The 22,961-nt window shown below is 44.6% G+C and overlaps 1 protein-coding gene across 1 annotated transcript in view; it reads left to right on the top strand.

Moving 5' to 3' along the window:
* The first annotated feature begins 739 nt into the window (after positions 1-739).
* The window catches only part of ACTN2 (actinin alpha 2), a 76,549-nt gene continuing 54,327 nt past the window's right edge, over positions 740-22,961 (top strand). Inside the window, exon 1 of the mRNA XM_051821489.2 lies at positions 740-1,135. Coding sequence (XP_051677449.1) covers positions 1,010-1,135 — 126 coding nt within the window. The 5' untranslated portion in view covers positions 740-1,009. The remainder of the gene's footprint in view (positions 1,136-22,961) is intronic.

Here is a 22,961-nt window from a genome sequence, read left to right as displayed (position 1 = left end):
GATTTTTTAAATATCAGCCTGCTCGTCCCAAGGGGCTCTGCTTTGCTTGCCTCAGAGGAGTAACTGACAGGGAACAGGTACAGCACCATGGGCATGAAAGGAGGAACGCGCAACAGAAGAGGGCGAGATGGAAGTGTAACCCGAAGCTGACTGCTTGTCCTCCATTGTCAGCTCCCTGAAATTTATGGCTGGCAGCTGAGAGCAGACACTTCCTGCCTTTGGTCTGGTTCCTGACATTTAAAGGTAGCTGATCCAAGTCCTTTGCCTTAATTTCCCCGGAAGGCAGAAGGCAGGAAGAAGAGTATTTTGCAGCTTTTAAACTGTATTCTTTAGTGTGTGCATGAAAGAGCCAATGAATATGTGGAAAAAATATGGAAAAGGTGACCACGCAAATGATACTTGGAAAACTTGGCTGTGTTGGAGGTGGTCAGCGACCCAGACCTCGTAGGTGTCCATCCCGTGGCTCCCGTGCGCCCCTAACTTCGCAGGTCCCCGACCACCTAAGCGCCCGTAGGTTACCCCGCCCCGAGCCAGAAGGGAGCAGAGTGGGTGGGAAGCGGGGGCCGGCGCCCGCTCGCACCGCTGGACACGTTCTCGGTGGCTTCCGCACGCGCCCAAACGGCGCTTTGGGGGCGGCAGGGACCAGGGCACCGGACCGCGGAGGTGCTGGGCCCCCGGCTCTCCCTCCGCACTCCGGGTGTCGGGGGCCGGCCGGGCAGCGCGGGCGGGGCGGGGCGGGGGGCGCGGCTCGGCGGCCACGTGACGTGCGGCGCGGCTATTAAGCGGTGCGGCGGCTGCTCGCATCCCGAGCTGGTGCTTCGCCCGCGACCCAGCGCCCAGGCTAGACGCCCCGTGAGGAGCCGCGCGAAGGTCACCCCGCGCCCGCCCGCCAGCCAGCAGCCAGCAGCCAGCAGCCAGCCGCCTGCCCCCGCCGCGCCCCTGTCGGTCTGTCCGCCACTGCGTCCGAGCTCCCAACGCATCCCGCCGCAACCCCGTCCACGCGAGCGCCATGAATCAGATAGAGCCCGGCGTGCAGTACAACTACGTCTATGACGAAGATGAGTACATGATCCAGGAGGAGGAGTGGGACCGAGACCTGCTCCTGGACCCGGCCTGGGAGAAGCAGCAGAGGAAGGTCAGCAGGGCCCGGGCCACGTGTCTGTGTGTCCTGGTCTCCCCTTCCACAGCGCTCGCGCCTCCGGTCCTTGGGCATCGCTGGTCCAAGGACCTGAGAGAGGGCGCTGTATGGAGGTGGTGTGTCGTGTTGTGTCCTCGCAGCCCTGGGGGCGGGGTGGGGAGAGCAATAAAAAGGAAAACACGTCCAGGAACAGGAAGGGCACTGGCCGTCGTGTGTGTGTGTGTGCGCGCGGGCGCGTGTGTGAGTAACATCACGGTTGCAGAATGGCCACCGTGAAAGGGAAAACAGGTCTTTGTTACCTGTGCTTCTGTTTCTCCTGACGCCTTGCAGTAGAAGTGACTCTGAAAGTCTCAGGTCTGCTCCTGACCCCTGAGTCCGTGACCTTGGCTGCAGAGTTACACTCCACTGGCCCTGATGTGCCCTTTTCCAACCCAGCCCATCTCTCTGCAAATGACAGAAGGGAAATTGAACAGCGACTGCATTCCAGTTCTTACAGGACTTCCCCCAAAGAGCCATGGAAAGTCATTTATTCAATGTTTGAGCCCCCTTCGTGAGGGATGCTGTGTGATCACTGGGTATTCACGACAAAGTAATAATTAGTTCACACTCTATTTATAGCTCATTGAGGTAAGCACATAGGGTCGAAGGAGTCAGACAGCTTCTAAAAGCTCCCTGCCCATGCTGGTTGGCGCTCTGCTCTCCGGGGGCCCAGTGGAACATTCCACCGTTTCAAGATTTCTTCTTGATCCTGGTGGCTGGAACAAATAGGGAATGCTCCCCAGTAGGCTAAAGCCTGCCTCCTGTTTGAGTGGGCACAGAGCCTGGCTGGGCAGACGTGGCCACAGAGACCTGCTAACCCAACCTGAGGATGACAGTGTCATGACAAAGGCCTAAGTGCCCCATGCTTTGGCCCTCTATTTTCATGGACATAGGGCAAAGTGGATTTCCTTTCCCAGGGCCTGCTTTTAAATGGATCACTTGTGTGGATCCTAGTGCACCTTGGAATCAATGTGTAGCTGCCACCATGGGAGATCGTGTGGTAGTATATGGTGAGTAAGTGTGTGATGGTGAAAAACACACATCCCATACTTCTCTCCCAATGATGCTAGCCTCGGAAAGCCAGAGGGTCTCATGTTTGGATAATTTTCAAATAACCAAGCACTATTTTTATATCATGATCTCTCACTTCTCATCTACCCTCTCTTTTAGAATTACCACTTACCAGTATTATTTTAAAGCTCTAATTCATCTACACTTCAGTGTCTGCCTTAGTTTCCCAAGTCTTCTACCTCTCTTGGAAACAAGGGAATGGGAGTAATAAAGGGAAGTTGAGTCTAAAGCAAGATGTCAAACCCTCTATGATTTTTTTTAAAGGACTGATTGTGAAGGAAGCACATGACCCAAGGCTTGCTAATGTGACAGCTGGACAAGTTGATGCATCATCAGATGGTGATGCTAGAACAGAGAAGCTAGAAAGTGACTTTGGTTTTTAGTACTGAGTGTTTTTAAAATTTTTTCTCCACAATTTTGATGACTATCTCTTTCATAGGTTAACAAAAAAATCCCTAGTCTTTTTTTCAAATTTGCTTTTATTTTGACAAACAATGAAATAGCTAAGGAATTGGACACAGAGTGTATCCATCATTTTTGAAAGTTATGGTATAATCAAAATGGTTTCTGTTAATACTTTTGGAAAAAAGTACAGTATAGTGGCAGGCTAGAGCTAATGTCAATTTCCCAAAGCCATTTTGATACACATCTTCTGCCATATTTAGTTTTTAGTGTATTTACAGTATTTTTGGGTACAATGGCATTGTCTTTTTTTTTTTTTTTTAGGTTTAGGATTCCTAGGTGACTGTATGATAATTGCAAAGCACTTCAAATAAAGAGTATTATTAAAAAACAAACATGCTTCCTGATCCTAGTTCAAACAATTGCTAAAAAGTTTAAGAATTTTTTTCTTAGGGTGGAGTATTGTGGATTCCAGCAGAGGGAGGAACCCAGTACTACAGTAGGACACAGATCCAGAAAATACTGTCTTCCTACTTTTGGTGTAGAACCTGCTCAAGTCAGTAAAATAATGCTGAACTGTGAGCTCACTACAGCCAGGGCAGGGACCTCTATTTATGTCCCATGAGACAAGCAGTTGGAACAGGGCAAGGCTAAAATGCCATTGTTTCTATTGTGGGCTCCCTTCTCCACACTTGCCATTTCAGTGATATGCTGGGCATGAGATCTGTCAACAGATGCTGGTAGCACATGATGACGTCTGTAGCACTCTAATGGATGTGGTGCCTAATTATATCCCCAATCCGGAGAGTCTCTCAGGCTGTGGAAATCCCTGCCCCTGGTGTGGAATGCCTTGCCACAGAAAGTCTTAGTAGAAGTATAGTGCCTTTTTAAGGAGGTGATCCAGAAAGTGCTGGCGTTGGTATGAGGCATGTTTGCGAATGCCTGCCCTACTGTTCAGGGGCGTGTTTAGTTCACAGAGATAGCAATACTTACGTTTCCTATAGAAAAGAGTGTATTTTACTTATACATAACTCATGGGTAGCAGGACAGCTCCTGTAGTGCTAGAGATACACACTCCTAATAATGACATGCTAAGGAGACTGCAATGCTGACGCTTACTCCTGGAACTGGAATATTTTTCCAGATAGGGCAGTTTAGGACTACTAGTTTTCAGGTAACTTGGGCGTCTCTTCAGTGGGCTATTGAAAATTTTAGAGCTTTGGTGTCTAGAAACAAGCTTCTCCTTGATCAAGGAGCACATTCAGCCTTAGCTCAACTGAAGCCTAATCTGGAAGTGACTTGTCAAAGCAGCAATGCGGAGCGCGTGTGCTATCTCGTAAGCACAGCACCCTGTCCTTGATCACGGGGGAGACTAGAACAGGCCTTTTAAGGGAATGAGCTATGCCTGTCAATATGTAAAAGGTTCTTTATGTCCTTAATCTGTGTGGCTAGGAGATCCACAAAGCTTTCGAAGAGGAATTCTGATGGTCTTTAATGGTCCCTAAAGAAATACAAGTTCTCCCGCACCCTTCACGGTGGAGATGGCCTGATTCACCTTGGAGCACTCCTGTCTGTCTGGTGTCAGGGCTAATGTGTTCTCACAGTGAGTCAGGCAGCTGCCCATGAGGTTGGGGTTCACTGGAGAGCTCGGGGTCCTCATGCTGCCCCTGCTAGTATTGTGTGGGAAACAGCTGCTGATTGAAGAGCACAATGTGCAGGCTCTTTGCCCTGCCTTGTGAAACATACCCTAGCAAAGATTTTCCTAGGAGAAAAGGCATTAATTGTTGGTTCCCACAAGGTGAATAGTGAGCATAAAGCTTGAGAAAGTTCCTAGATTTACGAGGCCCAGATGAATGTCACCTTTGTTCACTAGTGTCTGTGTGCCCACAATTGAGTCACTCAACTTCCTGAGTCTCAGTTTGCTCAACTAGGACATTAGGATAAATTCCCATCTTTCTTTACTCATATATTTCTGTCTGGATCAGATGGTTAGCCTGATTTATGTTGAAGGGACTTTTTACACTGAAAAGTCATCCTTAACATGTTCATGTATTGTTGTTATCTTGTGCAGCAAATATCTTTTAATTTTACCAAGTGGTCTAATTAGTGCTACACTTGGACTTGTGAGGGATGATGAAGCATGAGATTTGGTCCGTGGTGATTCTGATTTTCTCTAGTGGTAAAATATATATGACCTGAAACTTGCTGTTTTGACCATTTTTACTTGTACAATGCAGTAGCGTTACTTAAATTCTCATTATTGCACACCCATCACTGCCATCAAACTCCAGAACTTTCCCAGCCCAAACTGAAACTCTGTACACCAGCTTTCCACTTCCCCTCTTCTCCCCCAGTGTACTTTTAAAGTAGGATTGACATACCAGAACACCTAGATCATAACACATTGTCTAAGATTAAGTGCCAGATGCTTATATAAAGACTAAAAGTCATGGGAGGTCAAACAAAGAGAATCATCATGGGTGGAGAATAATGAAGAAAGAGCTGTAGAGGAGTAGAATTAGTTTGGCCTTAATTTGAGAAATAACTAACGACTGAATGGAGAGGAGAGAGAAACAGCATTCTTGGCTAGGGAAATAGTGTGAAAAGCCTGGTGTGTGTGTGTGTGTGTGTGTGTGTATTTGGGGGGAAGGAGAGAATGGTAATTATAATATAAGCGTTTGCCCTGTTGGCACTATCAAAACCCCCTCACACCCACTACTTCTTGGGACCCTATGGGGGTCAGAGGTGAGAGTAGAGAAGGAAGAAGTAGCCAAGGTGGCCAGACAGGCTCGTAGCCCAGCTCTGCGTTCTGAGATGTGTCTGTGGCTCGTAATATGCTTGAGGAAGTATGAATAGGAGAGGAGCTTCTGAAGCTCAAGATATGTATTTATATTCAGAGAGAATGTTGGGTAGATAAGATGGCCAGGTTATGCAGGGCCTGGGATGCCAGGGTGAGTGTGGACTTGATGTTTCCAAGCAGGGCAGAGCTTCAGAGGTTTTTAATTTAGGAAGAACAATGCATAACATAGTTTACTGTTTGCAAGATAAATCCTAGTAGGCAAGGACCTGATGCTGAGGGTCCCCCAGGGGGGAAAAAAAAAGCAAGCTTATAATGAGACTCTACTGATAAAGTGGTGGGATTAGAACGAGAGAGCTCACAGAAGCAATGGTGAGGAAGGCATCAATTTGAGAGTGATCAGTAGGGATTAAGAAAAGTATTAAATAACCACATGTTCCACAGAGCTGGTGTAGAAATCCAATTAAGCAGATATGATCCTCTGCATCAGAGCTCCTGACTTAAAGCTCAAGACAGGGGTACTGACAAGTAACAAACTAATGAGGGGCATCTGTTTATCCACCAGGAGCTTCTGTCTAGATGGGAGGCTAAATATTTACAGGATGAGCCATCATTTAGTGCAGGGAAATGAGCAGCTGTGCTAAGGTATCCTGTCTATTGTCCATGCAGCCATTGCTCAGAAGGAGAACTGGAGTTTCAGATAGCTTTTGATGGCCAGAGAAAGTTCTTGATGTGCAGGAATGTAAAGGAAGAGAGAAAGGCAGCCTTAAGAGACCTGTGCCCCCAGAAGGACCCTTGTGACAAATGACATGCTTGGTTGGCAGTGGAGAATCACAGGTGCAGGCATTAAAAGGTGCTAAGGCCACTCTTTGCCTTTGTAGCCTGTCAGGGGCACTGTGTTTTGTTCTGGGGTCTACCCTATACTTTAGGCCACACTCACCGACTGAGAAACTTGAGCCCCAAATTAGATTTTCCACGAGAGTGGGCAGAGGAATCTAATTCTTTGCTGGGAAACGTAATGAACGCAGCCTCAGAAAACTGTCAGAAAGCACTGCAGCCACAGCTGGGAGACACCTACAGACCAGGCGCGGTGGGCGGGGCAGGTGGGGGAGTCACCGCGGTGAGCAGAGGCGTTCATGTGATAACGTTGGAGGACAGTCAGAGTTCCACCGCCGTTTCCCTGGGAACGGGACTCCTGCTTCCAGAAAGAACAGAAAGCAAAGATTAGGAGGAAAGCTTGTGAAGTACTTTTAGAGACATTTCCAAGGGAGGAAAATCTTAAGTGCAAGAATTTCATCTTTGTTTTAAAAGATTTATTTATTTATTTATTTGAAAGAGGAGAGAAGGCTGGTGCCGCGGCTCACTAGGCTAATCCTCCGCCTTGCAGTGCCAGCACACTGGGTTCTAGTCCCGGTCGGGGCACCGGATTCTGTCCCGGTTGCCCCTCTTCCTGGCCAGCTCTCTGCTGTGGCCCAGGAGTGCAGTGGAGGATGGCCCAAGTCCTTGGACCCTGCACCCCATGGGAGACCAGGAGAAGTACCTGGCTCCTGCCATTGAATCAGCGCGGTGCGCCGGCCGCAGCGCGCTGGCCTCGGCGGCCATTGGAGGGTGAACCAACGGCAAAGGAAGACCTTTCTCTCTGTCTCTCTCTCACTGTCCACTCTGCCTGTCAAAAAAAAAAAAAAAAAAAAAAAAAGAGAGAGAGAGAGAGAGAGATCTTTCATCTGCTGGCTCACTCCCCAGGTTGCTGCAATTGCAATGACCAGGACTGGACCAGGCCGAAGCCAGGAGCCAGGAACTTCATCTGGGTCTCTCATGTAGGTGCGGGGATCCAAGGCTTGGACCATCTTCCACTGCTTTTCCAGGTGCATTAGCAGGGAGCTGGATCAGAAGTGGAACAGTGGGACCTCAAACTGGTTCCTATATGGAACCCTGGTGTTGCAGGTAGTGGCTTTCCCTGCTACACCACAACGCTGGCCCCAAGAATTTCATTTTTGTAAACAAGTTGAGGGGCTAACGCTGTGGCTAGCAGGTTGAGCACCTGCCTGCAGTGCTGGCATCCCACAGGGGTGCCAGTTTGAGTCCTGGCTGCTCCAGTTCCCATCCAGCTCCCCGCTGATAGCCTGGGAAAGCAGTAAAGTACTTGGGTCCCTGCACCTGCATGGGAGACCTGAAAGAAGCACCTGGCTCCTGGCTCCTGACTTCAGATTGGCCCAGCTCCAGCCACTGCTGCCATCTGGGGAGTGAACCAGCATATGGAAGACCTCTCTGTCTCTCCCTCTCTCTGTCTATAACTCTACCTCTCAGGTAAATAAATAAATCTTTTTTTTTTTAAAGAAGTTTAAGGAAAATGATTTTTGAGTATGTTTTCATTTTATTTCTCTTATACACACACACACCCTCCCCTTCCCACTGTTTTCCAGATCATAAACTAGAAGGTGTTTTTACCTGCACAAGCACAGTTGGTGGTTCACTCTTACACTCATCTGGCAAATCTGTGATCTGCATATAGGCAGTGGTTGAAATTGTGGGAGAGGAAGGTGGAAGAGTTGTGACCCAGGAGGCACTAATGTGAAGTGAGAAGACTCCTACCGGAAGGGGTAACTTGTACTGACTGTGGAAGCCTTGCTTTTCTGGATGAAAACATGCATGTATCAGACAGTTTGGAACCACTTGAACTATCAAGATGTCTTTGGTTTTCTTTCTGGAGAAATCTCACCTCTGTATTCTGTTGGAACTTTACCAGGATGCCTCAAGCTGGCGTTTGAGTTGGTGTAGTCGTTGGAACAGAATCCCAGGGCTTTGGCACTATTCATGGGCTATCTTTAATTCATGAGACAAGTTTTACTTTCAAAGGAACTGAAAGCTGTAAGAAATTCTTTATGCGCTCAAGTCTGTGACATAAAATCTTTCTCTGCATGGGAAAGCCAATGATAAATAAGCTTTATTGAGGAAGATTTTATTGAAAATTTGTTAGGATTACCAAAAAAAAAAAAGTAGAATTTGCTTCATGTTAACATACCAGATGTAGAATTTAATCTCAAGGTAGGTTTTCTTTCTTTTCATTTTATCATTTTTAAAATTAAGACAGTGATATGAATTATAACTTCATTTAAGTGTTTTATTTTTAACATTTGAAAATGTTAAAAGCAGAATTATAATCTACTTAAAACTTACCTACAGAAAGTCACACTTTTCTATTTTTTAAAAAGAGTTTTCTGTAGTACAAAGTTCTGTTCTTAATTCTTTTTGTAAGATTTATTTTATTTATTTGAAAGAATCACAGTGAGAGAGGGGAAGAGAGAGAGAGAGAGGTCTTCCATCCTCTGGTTCACTCCCTAGAATGGCCACAACAGCTGAAACTGAGCTGATCCAAAGCCAGGAGCCAGGAGCTTCTTCCAGGTCTCCCACGTGGATTCAAGAGCCCAAGGACTTGGGCCATCCTCTACTGCCTTCCCAGGCCACAGCAGAGAGCTGGATCAGAAGAGGAGCAGCCCGGGCATGAACTGGTGCCCACATGGGATGCTGGCATCTCAGGAGCCAGCTTAACCCATTACGCCACAGCACCAGCCCCTATTTTTCAATTTTGAAAGATTTCTGAGGAGAGGCATTTCCTGGTGAGGATCAGGTTCAGCTGGGGTGTGGGGTGAGGGTTGTCAGTTGGAAAATGCAAACCATGTGTCTTATGTTATACAGACCATAATGTTTCTATTCTATAGAAATTTTCTGAAATATGAGGTCAATGATTGTCCTATTATGTATTTTGGCTCTTTATTTTAGATTTTGGAGCACAGTTTTTTTTTGTTTTGTTTCTTTTAAAGTAGAACACCAAAGCCAAAGATAAAATTCCAGTTAGATAGTGAATGTGATATTTTTATTTATGGATTTTTGCCAGTGGATTAGAAAGAGGGGTAGATTTTGAAATATTATTCCTGTTGTCTCAAACTGTTCACTGTATAGAGAGGCAACTATTAGAATTTTTAGGTACTTTTAAAATCTTGTATATTATTTGATTTTCACAATAATTTTCAAAGATGTACATTAACATTTTTGGTTTTTTAGCTAGGAAAATTAAGTAACTTTTCCAGTGGTGCTTGAGGGTATAGAAGTAGTAACTGAGGGCTAACGCTGTGGCATGGCGGGTAAAACCCCCATCTGCAGTGCTGACATCCCATATGGGCACCGGTTGGAGACCTGGCTGCTCCACTTCCAATCCTGCTCTCTGCTGTGGCCTGGGAAAGCAGTGGAAAATGGCCTAAGTCCTTGAGCCTCTGCACCCGCATGGGAGACCTGGAAGAAGCTCCTGGCTCCTGGCTCAAAAGAAGTGGTAACTGGGAAGTTCTCTCCCAAGTATAGAATGTGTGGTTCTATGTCACAATAAAAATCTTATATGCTAATTGTTTCATTGCATAGTTTTGAGCTGGATTTCTGATCCAAGCTGTTTATGGGCCCAATGTTTTGATACTAAACTGTTTCTGATTTTGTTGCCTTCTGCTTGGACTTGTAACATACCTGGGATTCAGTATTGCTTATTTTTCACTTATCAAAACCTTCCTGTCTTTGTGGAAAGCTGCGCCTGTCTATGACTTTGTAATGTCTAAACAAGTAAAACTGGGAATATCTGATGAGAGTGAGAAAACTGAATTTTAAGGCGCAAAATGTATTGTTATTCAGAGGTTGTCTCCACGTCAAGCTCGAGCCACTGCCTTGCCCAACAGAAATGCAGAGTAGTAGGAAAGGGACACAGGAAGCACCCAGTGAGCCCCACAGGGACATGGGGAGGACATGCCCCTGAAGGCCAGGGCTTTGGAATTTGCTGTTGCAATGTCTGACTCTGTTCCAAAAGAAGCCAGCGTACAGGATGCTTCAGCATCTGAGTCAGCTCTTCAGGGAACTAAAAAATTAGACGCTCCTGGGGCAGGAGCATAGGTTGGTGCTATCTTCCTACAGGCACCATGTTTTCATCTCCTGGACCTCTGGGAGATCAGAACTGCACAGGGATTTAGCCTAGCATGTTGAGAACTGGCAGAACCAAAAACTCACTCCAAACTGTAAAAAAAAAAAAAAAAAAAAAAAAAAAATCCTGCTTTACTTTTTACTTTTCATTATGGGAGTCTTGAAACATACAGGGAGAATACCGCAAAGTGCCCTGAACTCAACTGGCTAAAGAAAACTCAAGTTTCCTGAATGGGGCGTGTCCGATTCTCAAAGGAAAAGAAGTTGTTGTGGTTAAGAAATGCTTTATTATGAAAGAAAGCGGCACATGGCAAAACCACCGAGCAGCTGCTGGGTCCTTGTTGCCTTTGCCTGTTTGAGAACTCCTTTCTCCTCCCAGTGCCTCACCCTTCCTGCTGTCTGCTGCAGCCACTTCAGCGTCTTGCCTGCTCCCACCTGTGCACCACCTGCAACCCCGGAATTCCAATGACTTCCTTGCTCTGGACATCGTAACTGTCTATTCCTAGAAATGAGTGGTCCCCAATTCCTGCCTTTCCAGGGATCACCGATATTTTAATCTTTCTGAGTCTGTAACCCTGTTGTCTGATTCTTGGAATTTTAGCCTTAGTAGGGAGAGGAGGAGAGTATTGTGCTTTAAAACAGCCCTTTGGCAGAGAAGCCGTTTAACATCTACAGCCTGTGCCCCCATGTGTGATGTCAATACTGGTAGGACGCGCATTGAGCGGAGGGAGCTTGGCTCCCTGCTGCACACTGGGCCTGTGCACTGGCCCTGACCTCCATTGGGCTTGCTGAGCTTGGCCTCTCCTAGCTCCCCTGACCATTGCATCCACTGCCTGAGTAAGGAGCTTGGCTTGAAGACAGGATGTGGGAACCAAGTGTGAAGAATTGGATTCTTATGTCTTCTACTACCCACAGAGGACAGACAGGGGAAGAAGCAGGACAGACACTGAAAGGCGCCTTCTACACAGGTTATTTTTAGGAGCTTTCTTGCAAAGACTGCTTCTGGGAGATTTTATTTAGACACAAAGCAGGCCCTCACCCTCTCAGATAAGTGAATTTCCAGGGTAACCCCAGAAAAGTGATGGGGTGGGGGACTACATGCATGCAAGGATTCTGGGCCACCTCTTTCCTTATGAGAACTGATCTTAGCCCTAAAAGATGAAAGGTGATGCAAGTAATGAGACAGGACAGACACAAGACTCCCTAAATCAAGCCCATCCCGACTGGACATGTGTCCACCTGCTGGTCTATGTATCCATCTTCACCTGGCTCCAAGCCCATCCTGAGCCAGGAGCATCCACACCCTGACCACAAAAGATGCCTACTGCCTGCACAAGCCCAGAGTAGCCCAATGCGACTTATATGTGGCTGTCCTGGAGTGTGATAGTGAGAACCACTGCCATTTTGAATGTATTGTGTGCAAGCAGAACACCAGTGCATGCTCAGAACACTGGGCTGGATGCCAATACAGGTGCTATGTTCCGAGTGCGAGAAGCCAGAACTCTAGACTAGGTGCAGATCAAAGTGCTATGTGTGGGTTGGGAGCTACCATGCCTCTCCAACCCTGTAAAAACCCCTGCTCAGCTGCAGTCAAAGAGCCAGTTGGTGGCACTTCTACCCACTGTGCTGTCTGCCCTGCATGGGAGCATAAGCCCCACAATGAGCCTTACCTGGGTAGGACTCCCATTGCAGGGGAGTCAGAGACCCTGGGTCAGTAGCAGCAGCACAGTGTCCCCACGACCTTGGGCACATCATAGAATCTCTCAGTATATTTTTTATTTATGAAATGAGATGAGGAAGGGAGTGGACTAAGTTCAGAGACAAGATGGACCCAACATCCAGGTTTGCCCAAGATAATCTCAGTTTGTGGCTGTTGTCCCAGAGGAATTAAAAATAGCCCCTCTTTTGACTCTCCCAAGTGGTCCAGTTGATTCTACAAACTATGGTCACCCTGTCTGAAGAAGCTGCACAAGGCAGCCTCCTGGATGGATAAAATAATGTTGATGCAAAGTAACACATATGCTATGGTATTGCCTTTTCTTAAAGCAGTGGCCTGTTTCTGAACTGTAAGTTTGTTGAACTCTTTATTTAGTAGAACTATTAAGCCTTTGACTATAATGTATAAAAATATATTATCTCAAAAGATATTTTAAAAATAAATAAAACCCTCCAAAAATAGCATCTTAAAAATGCAACTATGAGTTAAGTGAGGTTTCTTAAACTTTGATAAACATATCAGGCATTTGGTGATTTCTGAATCTGCTAATTCATGAATCGCTCAGAAAGCCAAGCCTTGCAGGCAGCTCTTTGGGTGTAAGCCCAGTGACTGAAGAAATATGGGACTACTCACCCTGCTGGTGGCCTTCTGTGGGCTAGGTCGCCCTCTGAAGTGCCTGTCTCCATAAAACCTTTGATGCTGTATGCTATGCATATAGTTTTACATATATTACATTTCAGATATTTGATATTAATATGGGCTAGGTATTAAGGATGTTTACTTTGTATATGTAAAAAACTGAGGATTAAGCATTATTTAATTATTGGAACCAATTACCAAAGTAGGGTCTCTAGTTTGTTGTTACAGCTGTCTTTTCTCAAAATTTTAGGAATTTTATTTATATGTTTATACACTGGAAAATCTGGGAATAAAGTAGTGATAAACATATTTATTTACTGTGTGATAAAATCATGTTTAATGTAAAATTTCCCTTACATCTCTAATAGACACAAGTGGAGCTGTGTGTGAGCCTTTTTTTTTAAACTTTATTATTTATTTGAGAGGTAGAGTTACAGACAGTAATAGGGAGATAGAGAGAAAGGTCTTCCATCTGCTGGTTCATTCCCCATATGGCCGCAATGGCCAGAGCTGGGCTGATCTGAAGCTAGGAGCCAGGAGCCAGGAGCCAAGAACTTCTTCTAGGTCTCCCATGTGGTTACAGGGGCCCAAGGACTTGAGCCATCTTCCACTGCTTTCCCAGGCCATAGCAGAGAGTTGGGAAGAGGTGAAGCCGGGACTTGAATTGGCATCCATATGGGATGCTGGTGCTGCAGGCAGATTATTAACCTACTGAGCCACAGCGCTGGCCCCTGCCCTTAAAGTCTTTTAAGGACTTGGTAGGGATGCAGGAAAAATAGTGTCAGAAATACCTGGTGTGTGACGGTGGCTTCTATTGCTGTAGCTGGCATGTGGGTAACTGGATATTAAGGATTCCAAAGGGTTTTTCTTTTGCAGTCCTAGAACTTGGACAATGTGTACTTTCTCTATTAGGATTTCAAAATATGATGTCCAAATAGGGATTCTAAAGTGAAACTTAAAAACAAAATCTCGATGTAGCATTTCATTAAGTATTAATGTCAGTCGTCTAAGGTTGCTAGATTATATCCAATGTAAGCCATGTTGTTCCTCTCACTTAGGAATACAGATGATTAATGAAGTACAGCTAAGCAGCATAGTTAGAGACAACCTGGGAAAGGCAAAGAGAATAGGTCATGAGTCTAGACTAACAAATTGTAAATGCTCTCCTGAATTACTTAAATTTTTTTTGTTTTATTTGAGAGGCAGAAAGACAAGAGGAGAGAGAGAGAGAGAACGAGAGAGAGAGAGAGAGACCTTCCATCCAATGGTTTACTCCCTAAATGTCCACACTGGCTATGTCTGGGGCAAGCCAAAGCCAGGTGCTTGAAACGCAATCTGGTTCTCCCATGTGGCTGACAAGGACCTAAGTATCTAAGCCATCACCTCCTGTCTCCCAGGGTCTGCATTGGCAGGAAACTAGAATTGGTGGCAGAGCTGGAACTTGAACCTAGTCACTCCAATATGGAATGCAGTTGTCCCAAGCAGTGACTTAAACTGCTACCCAATATGCCAACCAAATCACTTTTTTAAGATACCGTTTTAAATGATCGCATAAGGAATACATGCTCATTATTGGATGTTTGGTAAGAAATTTTTAAGTCACAACCATGAGAAAACCAATGTTAACATTTTCCCCTAATACTACTAGATTGCTTTATTTTACAGTATGAAAGTTTGTATTTATGTATTTCATGCATATCTAACTTTTTAAATGGCTCAGAATACAAAGATTTTTATTGTATCTTTTTATTTTCTGTTTTGAGAGGTAGACAGAGTGACAGAGAGAGAGTGAGTGAGAGAGAGCTCCTATCCTCTGGTTGACCCCCAAATGCCCACAATGGCTGACGGTTGAAGCTGGGACCTGGAAACTCCATCCAGGACGCCTGTGTGCATAGCAGGAACCCAACTACTTGAGACATTAATGCTGCTTCCAAAGGTGCTCACTAGCAGGAAGCCATAGTCAGAAACCAGAGCCAGAAGTCAAGCCCAGCCACTCTGACGTGGGATATGGGTGCCCTCACTGGCGTCTTCATCACTAGGCCAAATGCCTCCCCTCTTATATATTTTCATGAGCACTTTCAAATCAGCATGAGCCAGAGGGAAGAACTCCTGACGGAGGCAGTCTCAACCTGGCTCCCTCTGGTGTGAAGTCGGCCGGAAGTTTGGAAATGCCTAGCTTCCCTGCTTTTACCCCGTATGTTTGGAGCTTACCCATATGTAGAGGAAAGCTGTCAATGCACCTGACTGCAGAGTGGGACACTGATGCAAAGAAGGTTGTGTATCACAGAGAGCTGCTTCATTCTAAATGAATGCTTTCATCCCTCTGTGTAGGCAGCCATTTATTTGGGTCTCTGAAAATAGTAACAGTATGGTGAACTTGAATTAAAGAATATTTATTTTGCTGTCTGTGTAGGACAAGCTGCTTCCCCAGTTGCCGGATGGGCTAAGGGGGAAACATTGGTGTGTTTTTCTTTAAGCTTGAATTCACCCTCAAAAAGAAAATGAGGAAAGTACCAGAAATATTGCGATAACTTGAAGCTGAACAACACTTGTTATGCCCTGCCACATATCCCACACCTTGCACATAATTACGCAGACTCCAAGGAAACAAGTTATTTTGGGAAGCATAGCTCAGGATCAATCATATGGAAGGCTGTTTCTTGGGAGCTTTAATATGGTTGCTTCCCCAAGGAATTCTCCACGTGGTTTGTGCCAACTTGGGGGAGGCAGGTGTGACCCATGGAATACCCACTTTGTGCTCTCAGGCTCCAGGCTCTAAACATCTTTAAGCTCAGATGACCAGGCATCAGTAGCTTTCAGGGAGTTCTTTGAACTTACTGCTTTGATTCTTTATAAATATATTTTTTACCTTTTAGTGTAAAAAAATGACTTAGACTTTGATTCTGAATATATTTGTTTTTGTTAGTTTAACATATGCTTCCAACCCTAAAATAGTTTCGGAAGAATCTGCATATTTTTAGTCTTAACTATTTTGAATTTGACAATTAAAACAGGGGATTTCATCAAGATCATTTGTCAACCTTCCTTTGGAGAAGAGAGAGCTATCTATATATTTTTAATAATAAAAGTTTTGTTTCAAGAATTTTAAAATGCTTCTTGGAATTAAAGAAGAGCTAACTTGAGTTGCATAGTAGCTCAGGAATGTTTGGTATCCTGCCTGTGTTGCTTAACTCTTAACTTGAGGATTAGAGAGAGGCAGAGATGAGTAACTGTAGCTGAAAAATAAGAATTAGAACAAGTAACAAGGACTCCTGTTAGGGGTAATAAAATGTAGGAAATTTTCTTGAGCATGGAGGAAATTAACAGATGGGGATACTTTAGTTTCTTGATAAATGTAAGATCTTTATGAAATAGAGAAATGTGCTAAGGAATTCAATCCAAATCCAGTATTATTTTTGGTGATCAGTACAAGAGAGAGCATGAAGACACAAACCAAGTTTTAAATGGGGTGTTTGACGTAGAAATGGAATGCAGTACACATTCCTGGATTTAGGACAGTTGTCAATTTCACCGACAAGGGAAGCATACTCTAATTTAAAATAAGTAAATGATGGACTTCTGTTAATTCTGTTGTCATTCTTATGAAGTAATTATTGTTTATCTTCATTGAAACCAATAAAATTCAGTTAAGAATAGTGAATATTTTAGCTTATTTGAATGTTGACCTCTTTTCAGAAGAAAGATTTAAAGTAGGTACTGAAAGACAATTCTTAAATACAAGTATGAGGGTTGGCATTGTGATGTAATGGGTTAAGCCACCATCTGCAATGCCAGCATCCCATATGGGCACTGGTTTGAATCCCAGCTGCTCCACTTCCTATCCAGCTCTCTGCTAATATGCCTGGGAATGTGAAAGAAGATGGCCCAAGTCCTTGGGTCCCTACACTCACATGGGAGACTTGGATGAAGCTCCTGGCTTGTGCCTTTAGCCTGGCTCAGCCATAACCATTGCAGACATTTGGGGAGTGAACCAGTGTATGGAAGACCCCCCCCCAACTTTACCATTCAAATAAAATAAATCTTTACAATGAGAGACAATATGAGTGACTCTTCAGAAAGTCTTCAGAAAATTCATAGAAAAGTTTATAGTTTATGAAACATTATGCATATATCTTACAATTTTTTGCATCAATATAAACTTACCTTTCAAACCCATTTTCTACAATCTTTTTGAAGTCCCCTAGTATAAATATGAATCTGTGGTGAAGATGTTATTTAACTCATTAATGAGAAAACTGATAAGGCAGCATAACCAGTTCAAAAGAGAATTCAAAATATACACACTTTTGTAGATCAGGAATATTGAAAGAAATGTCCAGATGGAGACAAACTTTTATTCTACGTGAAGAGAAATGTTGTCCTACTGGAGAGAATTCATTGGCATGTATATAGACAGGATTGTTTTGCCTTGCTATCAGTTGTCTATGACTTAAAGTTGTAGAAGAGCCTAGAAAGGGTACTATGAGTAATGCCTAAGCTTCCCATCAGAGCACAGATTTTTTTTTTCCCCTTGTAAAGTAGCCTTATTAGCAATTTCCCCCTTCCCAAATTCCATATCTTTAATTTGTTCCATCCTTCCTGGAAATTATGGGGAATATTCAACATAACAGAAAGGTCAAAATAAAATTAGCCTAAGCTAGATTTGGCTTTGTTGAAAAACTGAACCACCACCCTACCCCACTCCAACCCCTGTTCTCTCCCTTCTCTGCACCTTTCTTTCTGTATTCTGAATAGCCCATGGCTAAATGGAAGCCAGTCTTGTGACCCTGACAGTTGAAGACTAAAATTCGTGGTTCGGAACTTCTGATTAAAACCAGACACGGATAAGACTATCTTTCCAAGTGCTGAGAGAGCCATCTTTAACCTACCCACTTAAAGTATCATCCATTTAGCTTGATTCTATTTTTAGATACCCTTGCAGTAAGGTTGACTGTTATTTTTGCAAGGTATTTCTTTCTCTTCTTTTTTTGAGCAAGATTACAGAATCTTAACATTTAAGGATTCTGTGGTTAAGTTTGACATGATAATAATAATTTTTAAAAATCTGGAACTTGAACAGAGACCCATTTTTAGCTTCTCTGTCTTTTTTATTTTTCCATTAAAAGAATAACTGATTCTCTTTGATTTATCCCAGAAAGTCTGACAAATAATATCTTATTCAACAAAATAGTTATTTTCTTAAAGATTAGTTTATTTATCTGAAAGACAGAGTTAGAGAGGGATATTCCATGTGCTGGTTGACTCCCCAATTGGTTGCAATGGCTGGGTCTGAGGCAGGCCAAAACCAGGAGCCTGGAACTCCATATGGGTCTCCCACATGAGGGCAGGGGACCAACAACTTGGGCCATTTCCCACTGCCCTCCCACAGACACATTAACAAGAAGGTAGATTGAAGGTGGAGCAGCTGGGACTTGAACAGGTGCTCACATAGAATGCCAGCATCACAGGCAGTGGTTTAATCTGCTGTGCCACAATGCCAGCCCCCAACAGTTATGGAATGCCCCTGTATTCCAAGCACTGTCCAGAATATCAAAGGTCCTACTTTTCCTTGCACTGCCTTCACCATCATTTCCTGGAATTTTCAAGTGGTAGTGATGATGGTGCTTCGAAAAACCCTTGAGTTATTTGTGGGTTCTCCTACCCCTTGAGCTTGTTAGGTAGAGTATAGCAGCCAATAAAGAAATTCTGAATTTTGTCTGGTCTTGATCAGGAGCCCTAGAACTCCAGGTAAAACTAGTATTTTGTACAGTTGAGGTTCCAGTGTATTTATGACTAAGATCAATGCAGTTTAAACTTGGAAATTTTGACAGTTTGAACAGGTACTAGCTCTGTGTGTGAATGCAGATTCTTCTTCTACTCACAAGAATGCTTGTGGGTTCTTGCAGAAGTGAACAAGCATGGCCGGCGCCGTAGCTCACTAGGCTAATCCTCTGCCTGCGGTGCTGGCACCCCGGGTTCTAGTCCCAGTCGGCGCGCTGGATTCTGTCCTGGTTGCCCCTCTTCCAGTCCAGCTCTCTGCTGTGGCCTGGGAAGGTAATGGAGGATGGCCCAAGTGCTTGGGCGCTGCACCCACATGGGACACCAGGAAAAGCTCCTGGCTTCAGATCAGCGTGGTGCGCCAGCCACAGGGCCCTGCACCCACATGGGACACCAGGAGAAACTCCTGGCTTCAGATCAGCATGGTGCGCCGGCCACAGTGGCCACTGGGGGCTGAACCAACAGAAAAGGACGACCTTTCTCTCTGTCTCTCTCTCTCATGATCTACTCTGCCTGTCAGAAAACAAAACAAAACAAAACAAAACTCCCCTTATCAGTAAGTGTTTTTGAAAATTGCATGGGCAAAAAAAAGAAGTGAACAAGCAGGATTAGAGGCTATTGTGTTTATTTTTGAGTCTTTGTTTTACAGTATATGTGTGTGTGTATATATATATGTATATATATACATGCACATATATATTTGTATGTATATGTATATATACACACATATATATATGTATATATGTATACACATATATACATATATATATATGTATATATGTGGGTGCATGGAGGCATAAAAAGTCCCAGGAAATCAATTTTGGGCTTTATTTTACAGTGGATTGCAAGGGACTTGCCTTTTTACAAGAGTTAATGTTAAGGTTTTTACTTGGTGTATTATACATCAAGTCCTGGTCGAATGTAGCCTATTGTTTTAATTATTAGATAATTTTAATCTCCCCTTATTGGCTGGCGCCCTGGCTCACTTGGCTAATCCTCCGCCTGCGGCGCCAGCACCCCCAGTTCTAGTCCTGATTGAGGCGCCTCTGCTGTGGCCTGGGAAGGCAGTGGAGGATGGCCCAAGTGCTTGGGCCCTGAACCTGCATGGGAGACCAGGAGGAAGCACCTGGATCCTGGCTTCGGATCGGCACAGTGCGCCGGCCTTAGCGGCCATTTTAGGGGTGATCCAATGGAAGGAAGACCTTTCTCTCTCGCTCACTGTCTACTCTGCCTGTCCAAAAAAAAAAAAAAAAACCTCCCCTTATCAATAAGTGTTTTTGAAAATTGCATGGGCTAAATATTTTTATCTCTTATTGACAAAACCTAATATTCTGACCCCATTTTTTAAAAGACTTATTTATTTGAAAGCAGAGAGTCACAGAGAGGCAGAGGCAGTTAGAGAGAGAGGGTGATGTCTTCCATCTGCTGGTTCACTCTCCAGAGGGCCACAATAACTAGAGCTGTGCTGATCCAAAGCCAGGAGCCAGCAGCTTCCTCTGTGTCTCCCATGTGGGTGCAGGGGCACAAGGACCTGGGCTACCTTCCACTGCTTTTTCTGCTGTTTTCCCAGGCCACAGCAGAGAGCTGGATCATAAGTGGAGAAGCTGGGACTCGAACCGGCACCCACATGGGATGCCAGCACTGCAGGCAGTGGCTTTACCTGCTAAGCCACAGCACCGGCTCTGAACCCCTTCTACACAGAGAAAGTTAAGATAAGCTAATGCTGTTCTTTGTGCTTTGAACTGTGGTATGAACACTTGTGACAAATCTGGAAAAGATGAAGCTTTTGCAGCCGTCTGGATTCTTGGAACCCAGACCTTCCTGCATCCCCTGTCTGTGCAGCAGCATCCTATGATTGTGCTAAGCAACAGCATGTTTAGCCTTAGTTATTGGAGGCGGAATATCTTCTATGCTCAAGTTGGCTTAAATCGTGACTATAGGCTGTCCTTCTTTTTCTGAGCAATCTTGCCTTGACTGAGCAAGATTCTGAAATGACTTAATTCTTTTTCAGTTTAAACCCCAAAGCACCTCTGTTTCTTTGAATTGCCACCACCAATAGCTGTTCTTTTGTGTTTCTGTGACATTTGTATTTGCAAAGCATTTTCAAAGCTCTTATAATCCATCATAGATTCCAGAAAACCAATTGAATTAGGCTAACAGTACATTCCTGGTAAGAAGAAACAAGCCATGGAGAGAAGAGCTGACCTGCCCACACCAGACACCAAACTGGTCTCAAAGCTGGTTTTGAGGGATTGCTAAACCAAACTCGTCACCTACCGCGTCATCTGATAGGATCTTGGGAACTAAGCAGAGATTTGTGAGCAGAGAATAAAAAGGCTGCCTGTTATGAAGTTAGGTGCCTGCTTATGTAAGCTGTAAGAACATTTAGACCCCAAATGGGCTTCCAAGACATCTTGGCAATTGATTGTGGAACACCCAGTATTTTAGGCTTAATATTCTTTCATTTGTGAGAGCTTTGTTTTGGTTAAATTTTTAAAAATTTTGTGTGAATAGTTGAAAGGTGTGTTTGGGTACTTGGCAACACTAAAGGTTTGGAATTTTTTTCAAAGTTAGATGATTATTCAGTCCTCATTATACTGTCTAGGTAGCTACCAGCATGAATGGCTTTCTGCATCCAGAGACTTCCTTGATGTTAGCAGAGATGCCACAGAAAACACTGTGAAAATGTCTTTGAGGTGGCTGAGGATCTGAATATTTACGTTGCACGTCACACCGCTGGTCTCTGATGGGATCCTGGACTGGCCTGTTGATAGAGGTGCCATTTGTGAGGGTCACTCAGCACAGGTCCTCACATGCAATGTGTGGCTTGGAGGCCCTCCTGGCCGGGGGATTGTGAGGCCTTGTAGTAAACCAGGCTGTTCTGCTTTTGCCAGAATCTAGTCCTGTGGATTGCAGGAATTTCTCCTCTCTCAGAGGGCCAGGCCACCTACTCTCTGAGGACAGTGTCTTTCTTCTTCCTAAGCTGGAAGTGTTTTGACCTCAGAGAGATAGCCTTCCTCTCCCACTGTAACCTGAGATGATAAAAACAGGGCTAAAGCCAATTACTTTCCCCAAATTTAAGAAGAACCAGGATAGCAATTAGAAGTCATCCTGGCAAATTGAGAATCTGTGAAGTGGAAAACAAAACACTATTAGAGTGGCTGTTGGAAATACAAAAACAAATAGAAAATCAGCTTAATGGAGTCATGATTTTCAGTGGTTTTACATAGGGGTAATACTATAGGTAGTGTTGCCTGGACAACTTTTGCATTTCTTCTCCACTTGATAACCTTCTGAACTATTTCAGAAAGCTCATCACCACCATGTCAATCACATCTTTATAGCCAGGAAAGCATCAGGACATGAAGGACAAATAATTGCATGGTGCCAGAGTCAGAAATAGAACTTGAGTTCTGAGCCATGGCTGTGGGCTGGACCAGGCTCACTCGTTCTCCTGCTCCCTCTTGGGGAGTTGCTTGCCCCCCCCCCCCCCATAGGATGCAGGCCAGGATGAGTGTCATGGCAAGTTCGGAATCAACAGTTAGCATCTTAACGTCTTCACTCCCTGAAAATAAATAATATGCAACGTCAAAATCAGAGGACGCTTTGGCAGTGCCCTAGACCATTTTTGACCTGAAAGAGGATGCTGTCTTATAATCGGTGGGTGTCAGAACTGTAGTTTGTTAAACTGCCTCCTCCTCAGCTCCACGCTGCAGCCCTGCCTGAATGTTCCAGCCCTCCATAGACCACCGCTTATTTCATTCAGAGAGAGCCCTGTTTCTGAGATGAGTTTCCATTGCAGGAAATGTGATCTGAAATGAGTATATCTTTGCAATTATTACAGAAAAGGCTGGTTAAAGAAGCAAATAGAGGGGCCGGCGCCATGGCTCACTTGGTTAATCCTCCGCCTGCGGCACCGGCATCCCATATGGGCACCTGGTTCTAGTCCTGGTTGCTCCTCTTCCAGTCCAGCTCTCTGCTGTGGCCCGGGAAGGCAGTGGAGGATGGCCCAAGTGCTTGGCCCTGCACCCACATGGGAGACCAGGAGGAAGCACCTGGCTCCTGGCTCAGATCGGTGCAGCACTCTGGCCGTAGCGGCCACTTGGGGGTGAACCAACGTAAGAGGAAGACCTTTCTCTCTGTCTCTCTCTCTTATTGTCTAACTCTGCCTGTCCAAAAAAAAAAAAAAAAAAAAAAAAGGCAGCAAATGGAAATATGTGGAGGTGTTGTCAAAATTTTTGTTCGGAGAAAATGGAATCATAAAGATTGAACAGAGTCTAACTGGAACCAACCCAAGCTTAGAATCTGATTGCTAAAATAGTCAAGGAACCACAGAAGATTCACAATTGATTTTTTTTTTTTTTGACAGGCAGAGTGGACAGTGAGAGAGAGAGAGACAGAGAGAAAGGTCTTCCTTTGCCGTT

This window comes from Oryctolagus cuniculus, chromosome 13, assembly GCF_964237555.1.
Source record: "Oryctolagus cuniculus chromosome 13, mOryCun1.1, whole genome shotgun sequence".
In the NCBI taxonomy this organism is placed as follows: Eukaryota; Metazoa; Chordata; class Mammalia; order Lagomorpha; family Leporidae; genus Oryctolagus; species Oryctolagus cuniculus.
This window is presented reverse-complemented; position numbering and strand designations above follow the sequence as displayed.